At 39.5% G+C, this 18,377-nt stretch overlaps 1 protein-coding gene across 1 annotated transcript; it reads right to left on the bottom strand.

Moving 5' to 3' along the window:
- Positions 1–1,578: 1,578 nt before the first annotated feature.
- ppp1r2 (protein phosphatase 1, regulatory (inhibitor) subunit 2) lies at positions 1,579–17,291 on the bottom strand. The gene is made up of 6 exons (XM_029430183.1): positions 16,911–17,291; positions 9,175–9,282; positions 8,576–8,659; positions 5,816–5,925; positions 4,092–4,305; positions 1,579–3,438 (listed from the first exon to the last, which is right to left on the bottom strand). The coding sequence occupies exons 1-5, from the start codon at positions 17,039–17,041 to the stop codon at positions 4,106–4,108; spliced, it is 633 nt and encodes a 210-aa protein (XP_029286043.1). The 5' UTR covers positions 17,042–17,291; the 3' UTR covers positions 1,579–3,438; positions 4,092–4,105.
- Positions 17,292–18,377: the final 1,086 nt, after the last annotated feature.

The following is an 18,377-nucleotide window of genomic DNA, read 5'->3' as shown; positions in this document are numbered from 1 at the left end:
CTGTAGGTTTCATTACACAATCACTAATCTGTATCATGTAAAACCTACAAATTATACAAGTACTAAAATGTTAACAAGACGAATAAGGTAAAACATTTTACATTTAGAATAAAACTGCAGAAGATTAATTCGTTCTTAGCTGTAAAAACTCACTAAACACCTAACGTGCAGGATAATCCTTGTACCAACACGGTCCCGTTTTTCCTGTAAAAAATGACTAGCAATCCAACGCGAAGGGCAGATATGCTGTGTAACAGCGCCATCTGGTGGTTAGAGAGAGGCACTGTCATTGCAAAGATTACCTCAAAACGTGTGCATCCAAACATAAGAAACTTAAATTATACAGATCTATGTATCGCATTGTTTGTTTTTTATCATGCTAAGTAAATGCTGAAGATTGCAAAAACACATACGAGTTTTATTTAAACTAAATTATGCTTTGTAGTGGAGCATATTTCCATTTTGTCATAAGACATTTTAAAAATACATGTTTAGATTTTTTGACCCATAATGATCACAGACTGGAGGTCAAGTTTAATTACGGTAGTTTGAGAGTTTTGTCAATGTATGACAAGAGAAAAGAAGACGAATCAAAGCCGTAAAAATAAAAATAAAGTTTGTTGTTTGTGCGAGGAGAAAAACAGTAAACAGCGGTCCTCTAGAGGCTTTAATCTGTCCGTATCAGAGACTGATTTTCTGCATCATTCAGCTTTTAGGTATCCGACTCTTCAAACATAAGCCACAACAGATTATAGTTCCTAACATTTGTTTAATGATAGACAAAAACAGAACAGAATACACGCAATCTGATGATTAAGGACATGCAAACTGGAAATACAAAAACACATGGATTTAACATCCACGTCATTTTTGAGACAGAAGCAGTGCTCAACAGTCTGTCATTCTTAGAAAACAAACCAAACAGGGCAGAAGTGGTGCGATAACAAAAAGCCAGACAGTGGACACGTGAGACGAAAGAAAGACAGTAACACGGGGCATAGCCTGTACATTTTAAACACATGTACATAAATACATAAGAGGCACATTTGACAGGTAATAACCACCTACAGGGTGATCATGTCAGTCATGTTTTGGACGATTTTGTCCTTTTGTCGTAAGTGAGAACATAAAGCGATCGTCTTTTCTATCTGTTCACGAATACAGTGAACACAATAGAAGATAACAGTGTTATGAAAAACTGTATTTCTAGACATATTCCTGTTTTATCTGCAATAGTCATGTGATAATCAACTGCTCAGATGTGAGCTTTGTTAAGTTGGTGGAAGTTCCTTTAATCTCCGTCATGGAGAGAACGCCACCAAATACTAAAACTACAAGACCAAAATAAACTGCAAAGGAACGTTTGCAGAAGTCACACTGTTACTTTATGATCTTTTGTATTTCCATAATACAGAGCGCAACACTTTCAATCACAGTGAGGAATTAAAGGGCTAGAAGAAAAGTAAGAGATCACAACACAAAACCTACTCGGGGTTCCCACATACTTTTCTCTCAAGGCGTCACACGGTGTAGAGTCTAATTCCTCAGACACTGACAAGTGAAAAGCTTTAGAAGTGCAACAGGATCTTTTTTGTTCTTCAATACTTTTGTCTAATCCAACACCTTTTTTTTTTTTTTTTTTTTTTAAAGACTTTCGACACTTGTAGGAACCCCAGAAATCACAAAAATCCTTGAAAACACCTCCAAAAAGCCTTAGTGGTTAGCTCCACCGCCAACATCTGCTTTAATTAAAGTCAGTAGCATCTATAACAACTCGTTCGTTGACATTCCCAAGCTGCGTCGTACAAGACACTCAAGTAGATCAGACAACATTAAATAAAAAGTGTGATGAAGTCGGGTGAGAAATGAAAAACACAAATCAGATGACTTCCTCAAAATAATTTACTCACGCATTTGGCCCGGTGTAGCTCCCGTGCGATGACAAGTCTACAATTCCTTTTTGAGCCAGAGCTGGTTTCTTCTTTGTCAGATCTACATAAGAGCCTGGTGCTTAAAGCTGGACATTGTTAAAGACGGGACACTGTCCTGTTTATCAGTAGCACATGCTGTACCTCAGATGTGGGACTTCAACACCGTCCCCCGTCACCCCCTACTATCTTAGATTAAAAAAATTCTAAAAGGGACAATTTCATTACCTTACTGCTATGGCCAGGAAAAACACAGGGGCCTGACTGAACATTCAGAGACATTTATTACCAGCATGTCCTGCAATCTTCTACCGCAAATCAATTTAAATAAAAAAATGTTTTACTGAAAAGTGTCTCTTGATGGATGACCTATATGGCAAATGTATCAGTGGATTCAATTTTGAAGGAGAAAAAAAAAAGGCCTAGAGTCTGTTTCTATGAGGTATGTAGGTATATAGGTTTGCTTTTTTAATTGCTATAATTTTAAATGAGGTTTGGTGTGGTGTTCTTGCTTTTAAAAAGAGACGTAAATAAGAAGTTTGGGGGCAAAATCAGAATCGTGCCAATTCAATACTAATAATCTTAAGCACAAAGTCATACGGTTTGACTGCAAGCATCAAAGTGAGACACCACAGTATACACGTGTCAATTAATACTATGGTTGTATTGGTCGGTTGAACGATGTTTTTTTCTTTACAATGAAATTTCGATCTTGTTGTGCTATTAGAGACTAATAAATAGCTCCTAAATGATCATAACACTATTATTCCAATATGAAAAGCTTGAATGAATTACCAGGTAAGCCAAGAGGACAAAAACAACCTCACTGGTCATCATGGTGTCCAACCTTTATCACAAAATGTACTGAGGGAGGAAGGGAAATGCAACAGGGTGTTGGGTCACAAGAAAAATAAAAAGCGGTCTGAAGTTCACCCAGTATAAGTGTCGTCGTCATGTCTCAGATATCTTTAGTGAGGCCGTGGGGTTTCCCCTGGCTTCCTCCAGGGCTGACGTACTGGCTTTGTGGCCTGCAGAAGGACTGTGGAGCCGCCAGACGGGAGTCGTGGTATCCAGCAGCTGTTTGTTTTTTGTGTGTTTTTTTAATGTTTTCTTTTTTTTTACAAGGCCTTGATGCTCGTTTCAAGGTCAGAATCACATATTCTTCAGTGCGACGACGGTCTAGAGGAGGTAGGAGGGGGAAATTCTTGGCAACAGGAGAGGGGAGGAGGAGGAGGGAGCAACAGTCTTCTCTCGTGTGTTGTACTGCTTCTGGGAGTTAAAACCCAGAGTGTTTGAAGGTTATATTGCACAGTTCTAATGAAAAGTAGAGACAGACAGGTGACCGGGAGGTTATTGGCTGTTGAGGTTTGTTATACGAGTGGTGAAGCGGTGTCTGCTGTACGGCCCAGCGTTAAAAACAGAGCGCAGCGGCATTGTCTGTCTGGATGTTGAGCCGACACACAGGGCTGAAGGTGGGAGAGAAGCTTCGTCTAGGAATCCAGAGAATCAGCTGGAGGACAAACAGAGACACACAGGCAGACGTGAGAACAGAAACAGACTGAGCGAGAGAGAAAAGAAATGTAATATTTCCCCTTTTCTTCTCATCTCTCTCTTCTCTTCGTACTTTGATCCTCCGTCAGAGTAGCCGGGGGAAATTGAACGAAAGTCCTGATTACTAAAAATGGGTTACAGCTCAAAATCTATCTATTTTTATATTTTCAGTACAATTAGTCTGCAATATTAGAAAGTTTCTGCTGTTTTTCTACTTTTGATGCTTCCTCTAGGGTTCATACATACCTTTTCTTCTTTTGTATTTTCTTTTCTTTTTTAAACCAAACTCAGTTACTGTATATTTTAAGTTTGAGAAAGAACTAATTACAGCACAAGTTGGTCTGAACCTCTTTTTTGTAAAGAAATATTAGTAATATTAGTAAACAAAAATCCTTTTTCATAACCCATTGTGATCATGTACACAATGGGTTATAATAACGCTTCCTTTTAAATCACTACAACCTCCTACTGACGCAGCTTTGCAAGTAAGGGAACCACAGGGCGGCACAAACAAACAGCAGCCAGCTGTTTAATCGACACCGACAGCGTGCATCATTGCGCAAAACCCTTATTCCTGAACCTCTTCACTTCAGCTATAATACCTCTCCTTACCTTCCTGTGGCGGGTCAACACTGATCTCCTCCGTCTCCTCCTGTCTCCTCTGTCTCCTCTGCGTCCTCCCTCGCCTCTTCTGTGTCATCCCTCATCTCTTCGTCTAAATCCTCGTCCTCTTCTAGCTCCTTGGCAATGAGCTGGCGGGCCAGCTTGATGTTCATGCCTTCATTGTAGTGCATCTTCCTCATCATCTGAAAATGTGTCTTTTTGGCTGCAGGGGAGAACAAATTGCTTTAATTTGCAAAAAAGCAACAGGGTGCGTGCAGAATTTAAGGTGGTTGATTATACTAATATTAAACATTAAAAAAACAATAGCTCAAAGCTTTCATCATTATCAAGAGAAAGATTGATGCACTTTTTCACACTGTCACATATTGGAAGTTGCTCAGTAAAAAGCTTCTCCTGCGTTTCTATTGTTTCTGACAAACTTACTTTAAAAAGGTTACAACTCTAAATAGTAATGTGAGGCAACGGAGGAGGATTATTTTATTAAACTATAACTTTTAAGTGTTTGCTGCAAGCTTAGATGGATGGTTATTGCACTGAAATAAGGTAAAAGGAGGGTGTTACGCAGATTTTATGAGAGGCTTAGAAAGGCGATGCAGCAATAAAAATAAATAAAATGTCTTTCTCTTAAATTTAGATTTGAGCGGTTAATTTCCTCCTGGCACAGCCGGGCAACACAAATTAGCAGCTCCAAAAGCAATTAAAAGCATTTACTATTCTCATTTGTTGCCGTTAACACAGTGATAAATTACATTGGATATTACCTCTTCAGAAAGACACTTTACTTCAAACAAAAACCTTTTTTTTTTAATACATATTATTCAGTTTCTAGATGTTTAAAAGGGCTCATAGCGTGAGGTTTAAACTCAACAGGAAACCTTTAACAAATGCCATTTCTAAAAAAATATATATAAATAATAAAGTATACTAGACCAGCTTTATTTTCTGCTTACAGAGTACATCTTGGATTTTGTGTTGACCTCACAAAACAAGTAAACATGAGAAAATATTTAATGTAAAACGTTTGTACAAAATAAATCCAAACTTGATTCAGCGCGTGTTCACCTGCAGCTCCAAAAGTCATGTTAAAACTTTCCTATAGGTGGCACAACTTGGCATGTCTACAACTGTGTGGCAGAAACTGCTGAGGCTACAGCTCTGCAGTTGGATTGTATCGATCAGTTTGCAGTTTCCAGACTGTTTTCTGTCTTTCACATGCATAGGTCAGATATAAATGTGAATAAAAAAGACAAGCAAGCATGGAAACCTGTTCAAATTCGATAGTGTGTGTGTGTGTGTGTGTGTGTGTGTGTGTGTGTGTGTGTGTGTGTGTGTGTGTGTGTGTGTGTGTGTGTGCTATGCAGCTCAACTGAAATCTCTGCATCTGACAGAGGTGTGTTCGCACATAGAAGGTCAGAGAACGGTCAAAAGCAAACTGGCACAGCGCATGTGTGTTTTTTGAAAGAGCACACAGAACATTTGAGCCCTTTCCAAAAACTGATCCGTCTCCACCAGCACTTAACCGTGGACTGTCACTCTGCATCGAGTCACCCTCACAGCTGCAGAGGACACTTTGTATTCAGGTGGAGGGTAAAAACAAACCAGGTGAACTGAGGGATGTCATGATAATCTTACACTGAGACTGGATACGTGAAGGCACTAGTACGTGTGGACTGTGATCAACACAAAAGGAAACATGGAGATTCTCTGTTTACCATGTTCTTCAGGAGTCAGCTCCTCTTGCTCCTCCTCGCTGCTCTCTTCTTCTTCTTCTTCTTCTTCTTCCTTCATAAAGCGAGGCTCTGAGCCTTCTGCTGCCACCAGCCTTGAAAGAAGATAAAAAAAACAGACAGGAAGGGACCAGAGATAAGTGAATAAGAAAAATCTATTTGTTTACAGTATTTCCATTCCCAATTTGCTCTGATGCGTTTTGACCATATTAAATGAGTACGTGGCCAAATGAGATCCTCCTAAAGTCATTGTGGAGAGATTTTTAAAAAAACTTGCGAAAAGGCCTTTTATGGAGGGAAACCGACACGAGAGAAAGACAGATGGAGAGATATTTGGCGAGGGGGAGGAGAGAGTAGGCACAGTGAGAGGGAAGAGATGTGAGCGAGCGTGTGCGAGTACTCAAGCATGAGACAAAAATAACAAGTTACTATCCCCATCCCTCACACTCAAAGAGCTTTAACAGCAGAGGAACCACATTAATAATGGTTTACGGCTCAGTGGATGGTAGTGAATCGGTGCAAACTGCCCCGGGGAAGCTCCCATTTACTGTACTACGGCTCTCCCAACAAAGTGGCCCGATTCACCCAGAAAGAAGACGAGTCAATTTCCTTACAGTTTCAAAATGAACCAATAATGGTTTCAGATATCCGGGGACAGGAAGGAAGAGAGAAGGTGTAAGTGATGCAGTGAATTGGAGATGAGGAAAGTAAATCTCAGAAAAAGCATAGTTGGATAAATGATGGATGAGAGAAGAGACTGAGGACGGATGTTGGGAGAGATTAAACAACAAGAAGACGGAGGAAAAGAGCAGCTGTTGTACTATCTGGAGGGTTTAGTGTAAAACAATGGAAGGCACTCCGTGTGGAAGTATACAAAAGCGGCTAATTGACTTGCGAGCCTGGAGCTAATGACTATCCTTCTCTGCACACACACTCTTACTTACTCATCCCATCCCTGCATCGATGCACGTAAGCGTGATGGCCCACAGCACATACACTTCTCAAGCTGCCGTTACCAACCAGAAGACAGCTCCGAGTGCTTAACACAGGAAGACATTTCAGGGTGACGTTGCCACCCGGAGACAATAAAGACGTTATTCACTCTGCTGCTCACTGTATTAATAATCAATATTATATTATTCATGAAACCGCTGTTCTTCAATATGCACTCAAGCTTTAGTTCTTAATTTCCTGTTTCAGTGAATTGCATACCAAATTATAATCTTTATCAAGATTTGTTCTTTTCAAGATGCTCTATATACAGAGCATCTAAGAGCAAAGTGTGAATAATTAAAATACACATATTTAAAAAAGTTTTATAATATGTCTCGGTCAGCTTTTGACTAACATCTCTCCCCTGGAAGCACAGCGGCTTTTCATTTAAGGCAAACTGTATTACACAAAATCGATTGTTTTTTTTCTAGAGCTGTTGAGCAACACGTCTGAAGTATTAACACAGCCAGTCAGATTCAGACCCATTCCTCACATTGCACAACCTTTATCCCCTGAAATTAGAGGCTGATGGGAAAAACCCTTAAACCCATTGTTTGCTAATCAGCGAGTGTTTTGCTGAGAGTAAACATGCAGGAAGCATTTCCATGAAAACATTAAAAAACTTCGACCAACACACAGAGTACCGCTAACCTCCACATGGACCGTGTACGTTTGGTTTATAATTCACGTTACGCATGTGTGTATGTTATGCACAACATACTGTAGTCTGGGGTCTACTGCTGATGACCTTTACCAAGGTTCTCTCGACTTGATTCTCATTCAGTGGAAAAAAGGAAGAAGTTTGTCAAGATGCATTTAGTAAACCCAGCCAGGCAGCAGTGCAGTCTGGGAGTGAGTGTCCTGCCTACCGTGTGTGTTGTGTGTGTGTGTGTGTGTGTGTGTGTGTGTGTGTGTGTGTGTGTGTCAACTGCCAGGACAACTCTGTCCTGGAGGCTGCAGCTGAGCAGCTGTTGTATTGCACCACCATTAACTGGGAGGTTACAACTACCAATTTGTTACGACCTGGCTCTTAGGCTGAGGTGGTACTATAAAAAAAAAAAAATACTATCAGATACTATCCCCAGTGGAAAACCAAAAAAGAGCGAGTAGAGTCGAGCTGTAACATGCACTGGAAAAGGGTCATATAAGTGTGCATGTGTGTGTGTGTGTGTGTGTGTGTGTGTGTGTGTGTGTGTGTGTGAAGAATAACTTGAAACAACATACTAAACCAAACCAAATGTGTGCCTCTACTGTCCCCTTAAGTCTAGGGGTAAATTGATATACGCGTTTCCAGGGATATACGATGTTTCTACATCAATAGTGTTGCAACTTCTTTGGCACTGCAGTCGTTTAATGTGTTGTCCAAAATGTTTCTTTGTGTAAAACTGCAGTAAGGTGGTCACTGAGTATCTTGAGGACAGCAGAGGCTGTACATTAAAAACACTTATCACTTATTGTTACAACACTTTCTTGTTGGAGGACAAGGACATTGTGTTAGTGTGTTAAGGTGAGGCCTATCTGGGCTACACCAGAGAGCACTAATTAGGTTTTCTTCCTTTTCAAGGTTACATTTGTACTTCACTTAAAATGCTACGCACTGCATCAGCAACTACAGCTAAATTTAAAAATGTAAAAAAGTAGCAGAGCTGTTAAAGCAGCCAACCTAATCATCTTTTCTTTCATTGCTTGCTTTCTCCCCTTTCTACCTCTGTACTTGGTTTGTACTCGTCCCCCTCCATTCACATTTCTTACTTTGATGCCAGGTCATCAGCTGCGAGTCCACTGTGGCCGTCCGAGTCACTCAGCGCCCCTTCATCATCGTCTTCCCCCACCATCCTGAAAGAGAGAAATTAACTGAATAAAGATAAGCCGAAGATGAGCCGAGGGAGGGAGGGAGGATTAGGAAGGAAAGGAAATTACAGACACAAACAGAAGCAGATAACCAAACAGACAAGTGGATAGAGGAGATGAAGGGTAGAGAGGAAGGAGAGCACAGAGGTAAACGTAGACAGGAAAGAGGACCATGAGGAGAGAAAGATGAAAGGTCCGTGACAAGGGTGACCTTCCCTGCAGCACCCTGGCATATTGGATTACAAACCTGCTGGCTGAGACACACACCAACTCAACTCTCCTAAACTGGCTACGTGATCATTTTAAGAGTACATGACGTGGTGTTACATGTATTCTTGATGGAAATAATTCTGGTGTAGATGAGGGTATACAGTTTTACAAGCCTCTTGTTTAATTTATCATATAACATTTAAAATGTCTTCAGAGCTGATTAGGGGTCAACTGAATCAAATGTTATTAATAGAAACAGATAAAGGGACATTTTGTCATTAGGCTCTGACCTGTTGTAAGGTGTGCTGGGTTCATCGATCTTCATCAGGCCATAGTCTTTGTCAGCCGGATGATACGTGGCCAGGATGTTCATCTCATCCCACTTCTGGGATTTCTTCCTGTAAAAAGGATCAAAGAATATACAGTGAGAAGAAAATGAGGGCTAAATGGACAGACACTTGATTTGGACCGCTGTGCAGCAGCTACCCACTAGGAATGGGAAGAGAAAGCATTTTATTGCAAAAAAGAACACTCACGGATTGTGGTGAATTTCCATTATCAGGATAATCGTGGATATCCTCACATGAGTGACTTGAAAAAGCTGTGTAGCTTGTGATCATGGTAAAGAAGTGAAAGCTATAGGCTGACATAAATAATATAGGAGTTATTATGTAAGAACAGATTCACACAAAGTTGCCATTTGTTTTAATTTATACTTAATTTATGCAGATGGACCTTATGATTATCTTATTTACAATAGTTTGTTTTTCACTGAAAAGGATGCGTCCTATCTGTGATGCAATAAAAATATATATATATATTTTAATTGTCAGGTAAAGTGATTCCAGTATGTTTTTGGGTCATTTTAAGAGTTTTAAGCATAGTTTGAGGATTATCGGGATAATATTGCGATTATTATCGACCCATGCATAGAACCCAACCACAGATTCCTCCAGGACTGAACGACTGCATATTTTGGGAACACAGACAGAAGTGCGGAAATGTCCTCGGCGGTAATTTGGTTTCTGACGACTTTCAGGAGGTGACATGTTATTTGCTTTTTTTGTAAACGTAATCCATCACGGATGTGGAAAAGTGTCCGAGTGAGCGCTACGGCTGATCAGCTGTGAGTAGCCAAGTTCAAAGGTCAAACAAAAGTCTTATTTGATACAATTGCTTTTTCTAGAGTTGATTTTGTCTCACCTCTTTGAACACAACTGTTCCTAATCCCTAAAATAGTTCAGTTCTCATCTGGAGAATAAGGCTGTCACCTCTGCATGCTCAGTCAGGGCTTTTTGGTCAAAATTGCTCTAATCCTTGCAGCCCTTTCAAATCCTTGCAGGAAATGAACAGGAACAAAGACTAAATCAGTACCGAATGAGAATTTTGCTCGAGAGGATAAAGACAGAACACCTGCCATGATAGTTCAGGAGAGAGGAAGTAGAAACTATTTATTTTAACAAACATGCATTATTCCGCTGCAAATGTTTTGTTGTATTGCATTTTTCCTAATTTTAAGCTTTGATGTCATTTAGTTTCTACAGCACCACTTCCTCTTTTCAGTTTACTGTAAGCTTTTGTCGTTTTCATTGTCTCATTGGCACAATGTTTACTTCTTTCTTCTACTTCTTTCCAAACAAACTAATAAGAAACCTAAAGCTTTAAATCCAGGGGCTCTTGGGAGTTATTTAGCTTGGATTAAACCACCTCTGCTCACCCTCTCCTGCTAAGATACCGTACATCAGTCCTGACCTTGTACAAGGAACAAAAGGTTTGGTATCATGGGAGACAGGCAGGGTGTGGGCAACGGGAGAGAGATGCTAAATCCACTGCCTGCTGCAACAAGCCTGAAGAGCTCCCCTCTGTCTTTTACTCAAAAACAGACCTGAGCCTTTTTAAATAGGCTACACCATATCATTCACTCTGTCCCAAAGCACTAAAGAGGGGGAGTTCTCCTAAGGTCCCAACATAATCTGTCAAGCAGAGAAAGTATAAGGAATCAATGTTCATATTCTTTCCTGTTAATGTCCTATGTGGCAAACCCATATAGTTACAGAAATCCACTGACAATAACTTCTTATACAGGTAAAGAAAAACTTGCAGCAAACTAACCTGTGTGTGCACGCATTCACAGTTTGTTTTGGTATTTAGCTTTCTTCAACAAGCTTGCGTGTGCCTTAAGAGCAAAGTAAGTGGATGAAATTTACAGATTTACACTCAGTTGCCAGTTTATTGATTTTTTTCATTTCTATTAGAAAAGTTTACAATTATGTCTGCTTAAGATATGGTAAACGGTTTGTTTGTATCTGCAACTGACATGGAAAATACAGCCTGAGACAATAAACCCTATATATCCATTTTACTCTCATTCATTTGTAGAAATTCCCACTAATTCCCATGAAAAGTTTCCACCTCGAATATTCCAGGAAATTTGCAACCGCAGTTCAGACATCTGAGAAAGAGGAATGGGTTTGGCTACCAAATAATTCAGTTGAGTTTAAAAGAGTTTGGGCCAAGATTCACATACGCACATTAGTTGACACGAGCTGGAAGTATAATGAGCTGCTGACCTGCTTATGACCAGCAAAGTGCCTTTGCGTTTTGACAAACCACAAATAGGCCAATGTTGTTCATCCTGGTAAAAATGTCCTTGACCAACATACTGACTCGTTGAGAAATTCCCTCAGCAAAGGGCTCTGAATAACATCTGGGAGTGTGTGTGTTACGATAAATCTGTAGTGCCATAGATTGTGTGGTTACACAACCCATTCCAGAAGCAGCCAATCATGTTCTAGTTCCACCAGACCACTATTGCCCTTAAATCCACTCCATCACTCAGAGAATCACAAAAACGGTAATGCAAAGATGATGCACCTGCCACTGTAAGAGGGGAAAAAAACACACACTAAATATAGAGCTGTGATGATGACTATCGCTCGAGGGTGGTCAAAAGCTGGTGAAATAACGCTTCAGGAAACTCATTAAATAGAGTGAGTCATCATTGAGAGCTGAGCTGTGCTATCAGGTAGCATAGTCAGAGAGTAGTGAGGAAAGGTCCAGCCCTGGGCTCTACACCACTGCCTGAACACCAATAGTAACAGCAGCACGCCCTCGTTTTACAGTGGAGACAGTGGCTGGCCCAAATTCACAGAGTATACTGCTTCCACATACTGTATCAAGCCAAAAGTAGTCGTGGGGGAAATTACGAGGGGATTGCTCATCAATTTTACCGATGTCCTTTCCCCAGCCAAACAAGCATCAAATTATTATTAATAAATGTACATTTAAAAGTGTTAATTAACTTTGGTTGAATGACAGGGATTGGATCAAATCCAAAATAAATATTTTAAAAATAAACTCAGTGCCAATTATTGAATGTTTTATTAAAGAAAGTAAAAAAAATTTACAAACTGTGACGTTTATTGATCTAAAATGTAGATGTTTTGTTATCACTGCTTCTTTGGCTGTGTCCTCAGGCAGCCGTAGCTAGTAATGTAATAGATTTAGGACTTAAACTGTATTTTTAAGCCTCTGTCATCTGTCCAGAATTTAGAAAGTTCATCAGCGAAGAAGCAAAGTAATGAGGAGGGACTTCACATTGAATTCTCTGGGCACATCAGCGGTGATGGTAATGTCATGATGGGAGGAAGAAATGCAACGTTTTCTACAAAATGACTAACTAAAATGTGTTTGGTGAAGTAAATCTAAACTGAGCCAAAAGAACAAAACAACTGCAGCGACAACAACTTATGTCAAAGATCAACATTTATGCTATTACACTAAATATATTACCCACCTCTGCACTACGAACACAGGAGATGATAAAGTATCTTTACTGACTTTTACTGCCCTGTCCTAAAGTAGTTACTGATCTTTATCATTGTAGGCCAGAGGTGTTCAGACACCTGTTGATTCTGACTTCATCAGTTTCAAATCGATACTGTATTCATGTTCTGTGCCCACAGTTGACCTCCGCTGACCTGCACCAGGAGGAGGACAAAATGTCTGAGTAGTCTAAGTGGTACTTTTCTGTCCACATTATGGAAAGTGAGAGATTCACTGCCTGTCAGTCAATCTGTCCATCACACAGTCAGGATGAGGCTACAAGACAGTGAACGAGAGATTGGGTGTCATGGAAGCATCGATGAATTATATATGACTGAGTGTGAGGCCCATACATCACCGTTCACTAAATGATAGTGGGGGATTGAAGGGGTAACAAAAGTGGCAGTCTCACTGTGCCCTGCAATGTTTAAGGAAATGAATTGGAGCTGCAAGAAAAATAAACAAATGGAATAAGTGGGCTCATGTACCATCCACGCTTCCAACGTTATTATGGAATCGTTTAAGTTCTTTATTTCTTATCCTTTGTAAAAAATGTAAAGAATACACACAATTATTTTGTATTTTCAACAGCCTATCTTGGCTTTAGTTAAGTTGACTCCTGCAGATGGTGGTTGTCTCCACTAACTAAGAGTTGAAAAACAAACATTTCTAACAGGCATGCAATAAGCCGTACTCTAATGATTGTAACCAATGGCAACAACCGAGTGTTACATCATCTAGGTCCATGTTATTCCTATAAATCTATGAAGGGAAGCTGAATTGTTTAAACATGGACAGGTGGTCGACTAAATGAATGCTGGTTGGTAAGTATTTGTAAAGCTGGTTCAGGATATCCTCTGGGTACTGTAGAATGAGCTGAGAAAGCAATATGATATCGCCATAGAACACAATCAAAGCAGATAAGGAGGAAAACATGTTTGGGCTGTTGTCACGTCAATGTGAGCACTGCTGTTCTGAACAATGGTGGATATATAAAGCTTGCTAATCTTTAGTTTTTTTTGTTTAATAAAAAAAAAAGACCACTTCAAGAGAGCCCCTTAGTATGCAGTGTGTTTGGTGCCTGAGTAGATCTGCCAAAGATTTAGCATACTGGACAGGGGATGACATTGGCGGGTCATTGTTCGATCCAAAATAAATGCTGACCTGCACTGACATGGGGCTTATGAAAAAAATCCACAATCATTTGCATGTAAGGGGGTTTAAAAAATGAAATTAAAAAACATGCACAAAAGCAGGAAATTGTTCAAATACTGCAAATAAAAAAATCAATGTACCGGGTAGGAGTAAGTACAGATTTGAAAGCATGTATGCTCTGTATGCATACAGACTTATGAGAGTTGATTTGCTTTAAACTCAAGAGCCGATAGTGGCAGCATGGTACAGCACAGCACGGTGAGGTCTTGTTCTTCTCTGTGGATTTGGTGCTTTGCTGCACACAGGATCCTCCCAGAAAACCCTTTTTCCTCCACCTCCTCGTCACTCAAAGAGAGACTATTTTTGTATCAACACAGAAAAAGCTTGATTCACTGTTGGAACTGGAATTCACTATCATCTGCCTTCCTTCTATCTATGGCCTCATTTCACACTGCAGCTCAGAAAGAACTGGTACTAATGTCTAGTTACCTTCCAAACTAGACCTAACTGTAGGACATCAGGAGAATATAATCACAAAGTTGATCATTTACTTAAATAAATGTATTGATATATACCATATACTATGCATTGTATCATGCATGTTGCTCTAAATGATCAGAACCAGTATACTTTAACTATTTATTTTCTGATGACTCCTAAATTGTATTAAAAAGGGAATACATATTAAATACTAAATAATATATATCTAAATATGATTCTACTAAATATGCGACTGATAATACTGCCCAAGCCAACTGTTAGAGTGGGCAGAATCTCCAGCTAGCATCAACGATTTAGCAGCATTTGGCAGGTGGGTGGTGTCAGTTCATCACCCTGACTGTAAATCAGATGGAATTCAATAAATATAAAGACTTAAAAGGCCACATATGTTTGTGTATTTATTGTTTTAGACTTAATCCCATCAACATATTTTAAACCCTGTTCATTGACAAAATAAATAATGGTTTATTTATCTTATAGTTCAGCTTGTGTAGTTCAAAGAAATGTTCTAAAGCAGATGTGCTTTGTAAAGGAACACTTGCTCAAGGGCCCTTTGAAATGGGGCAAACTCTGATGGGATTTGAACTAGCAACTCATTAAGCACTAGACAACTTCCTGCACAGCCCTGCACCCTTATTAGCCTCTGGTATTTAAACATTCTTTCACATTTTTATAGTGCCACAGCTATAGAAATTATGCAAAGTAATGCATTTCTGTGTTAGAGCAGGGTTTCTTTTCTTTTTTTTTTTACCAATCAAGCCATGTAGTAGCGGCCCCCCTATGTCTGCCAATCTCCTTTACATAACAACAGCATCACACAGGGAACTCTGTAAGTCCAGAGTTTCCCGGGGGGCAGAGAGGAGACTGTGAGATGTAGCTGTGGGAGAGCAGGAATGACTTAACAGGCACTGGTGATCTGAGGCGTTATGTCTCCCTGCCACAGCAAAAGTGTCAGTGTCAATGATATCAATGCATAGGAGAAGGCAAGGCTCCAAAAAAAAGAAACCAACTTCAAACTCTTGTGAACCCGACCCTGAGGCCGACCACCTATTAGACAACAGAAGAGCCGATTTAGCATTCCCAGGCGAGTTTTCACAAGCTACACACTCCACACTGGTAGATCATTATGGAGCCTAGTCACTCACCCTAAACTGTGAGACTGTTTTCATTCCCCATTTCCCCAGAAAGGTTCTTGACTTCATCTGAGGGGTCCCTATTGCCAACCAACACACTTGATATTTTAGTTGAGCGTCCTCTACTGCAAGCCACACTATTATCCCGGCCAGCATTAGGATGGAATTTATGCCAAACAAAATCAGATTTCCTCTCACAAAGCATTTAATAGGTGCCTGGAGTAAAGGCCACATGAGATGTGTTGAGGAAACAGGGGATTTGACAGAAGTTAAACTGATATTGATAATGGTGATTAATATTCAACAGCAGTCTTGAGATGGTTGTAGGAGAACTAAAGCAGAGGTGGGTGAAAGATTATCAGATCAGAAAAAGTTTAGTGGCTCGTTTAACACAGATTGCTGCTTCTTATTTGACTCAGACTGATGCTTCAGAGCCAGTGCAGGCAGTTGTCAGTTATAACGTCAAGTGTTTGTCGCTAGAAATATAGCTCACCCAGCTCTGCTTTGTATACCCACTGGTTTAGACTGATTTCAATCTCAATGACTCACATAGACTCAAAGGCTTTGAGCAACACATATTTTACATTTGAATTTAATTCAAAATACACTCAGTTAATACCCTCAAATATGTTATTGGATTTTAGATGACCTAGATCTTGATCACTCTAATAGCACATTGTCTGCTACAAGTTACGTTTGTCTTGCAATGTCTGTCAGCGGTGTCTACATGTGTTCATATGCGGAAACATCTTCAAACAGTGTTAATTTACAGAAAGCTCACATAGGGCTGGCTGTGTTCAAACTTTCTGAAATACAAAAAAGGTGACGTTAAGTTAGCTATAGCACCAAACTAATGATACGGTAAGCAAAGGCTATATGACAATCGGGGGTAAACTATACTTACAAACGTTAACGCTATGTATATTAGAGTGCGACCTCTGTTAAGGTTGGTGTTAATTTGCCCTATTATGGTCATCGTTGGCTGGAGGTTGTCACTGTTTAACGATAATTGTTAACAACATGTTTTAATTACCACTATGTTAAGCAAGTCGAGGGTAAGAGTTTTGCGTTTTGGCGTGTCTACCTAACAATGTGAGCATCCGTTAACAACCGTTACAACCCATCAACGTTACCTGTCGACATTATTGGCTAGCGAACAAGCTAACCTGACAAACTACTCATAGTGGTAAACGTTAGCTCTTGGTTACACATACCATCTCATATTCACAATAAAGAACCAGAAAGTTTCCACAGACAGCACATGCTGTTGACTAACATTAACAATCAAAGAGCTGACTTTTACGTTACAGTTATTAGCCTGCCAGGGGAGTAACGTTAGAGAGGCTAACAAGTGTTTAGCTAGCTAACGTTACCAGGCTACCAGCCTCACGACAGCGAAGTAGAAAACTTACTGTGGATCATCTTCCGAGAGTACAGGAGGTTGTTCAGGACTCTCACCCGGTTCTTCATCGGGCAGCGATTTGACATTTGTCCCGCTGTTCTTGTTTTTCAGGATGCCTTTTATCGGCCGGGGAGCTGCCATTCCCACACGCTGACTGTCAGACCGGTTGGCGCAACTATTTCCCTTTCAACTGATTTTCAGAGTCTCTGATTTTTTTCTGCAACTCAATTACCAAAGACAGGTTCGTTCCTAAAAATGCTCCCCGTCATAACTCAGTGCTTTTTCATAAACTCAGGAGAAACCTATGCAGGATCCTAAGGGCAGTGGCGGTTCTGCATGTCTAGCTACTCTCCGGTTGTTCACTGACTGGTGGGGCAACAGCACTACTAGCGGGTCAGCTATGCTCACCACATCGCGAGATTTTAAAACGCGATTTCACACAGTCCTGTAAACACTACAAATGCTGCGTTTGGGTGAAATAAAGGTGAGACTATATTTATATTTATTTTATGTCTCTTTCATTTAATATACACTTTAATTATAAATGTGTCGTTTTTTTTATTTAACTATTTAGTTACAACTAACAGACTTATTTAAATATTTGAAATAAATAACTTTTAATCTTTGTTATTTGCTACTTTTCCAACTTCATAATACAATCCTAAAATGTTTATATCATCTGTTTTATATTTATGAATTTTCATTATATCATATAAATGGAAATTAGAATTGGCACAACAATATGCTGTATCTATCTTCTTTGGCTCAATAAAAATATATTAAATAAAGGCGACTTTATGCTATTTGCTTTAATGTAGACTGCAACCACTGCAGTATTTTAGGGTTTGTTGTTTTTCAGAAATGTATATGAATGCAAAAACCCAAACCATAAGGATAAAATGTGCATGAAGGCATGTGGTGTTTTAGTTCATTATAAATCTAATCATTATTTTTGTTGTTACTCTACTGCCCATCACTTAAATAGGAAATACTCAAACTATGCAGGCCTAAAATGTGGCTTTTTGCTCCTTCACCAATGAAAAATGTATTTAACAAAATGTGTATCTTCTTATATTCACATTTTAACTGCCTTTGCTTTTCTTTCCTGGCATATCTGTGTATCTACAACATATAAAAACAACAGATTGTTTAACTTCTACCAGCATCAAAAAGTGATTACTTTTTGTCCTTACTTATATCTCATTGTGGTACATTTTTAGTGATTCCTTCCATCCTCCAAAAAGCTATCTTGAACAAGAAATATATCCAAATGAGGGGTAATTTATCTGCACTCACTTTGTCTTTATCTGTCCCACAGTATTTGAAGGCATCATAAAACTGAGTTAGTGACACCAGACAATAAAACACTTGGAATATATGAAAGATCTGTACCAACCTTTGTCCTGTTAGGAGACAAAGGCGCCACAATTAAAGGTGGTGTTTTGAGCTTTATCACTATTTTCCACAATTATTTTTC

Source organism: Cottoperca gobio, chromosome 4 (genome assembly GCF_900634415.1).
Source record: "Cottoperca gobio chromosome 4, fCotGob3.1, whole genome shotgun sequence".
In the NCBI taxonomy this organism is placed as follows: Eukaryota; Metazoa; Chordata; class Actinopteri; order Perciformes; family Bovichtidae; genus Cottoperca; species Cottoperca gobio.
The sequence above is the reverse complement of the archived record's forward strand: the minus strand, read 5'-3'. Positions and strand labels throughout refer to the sequence as shown.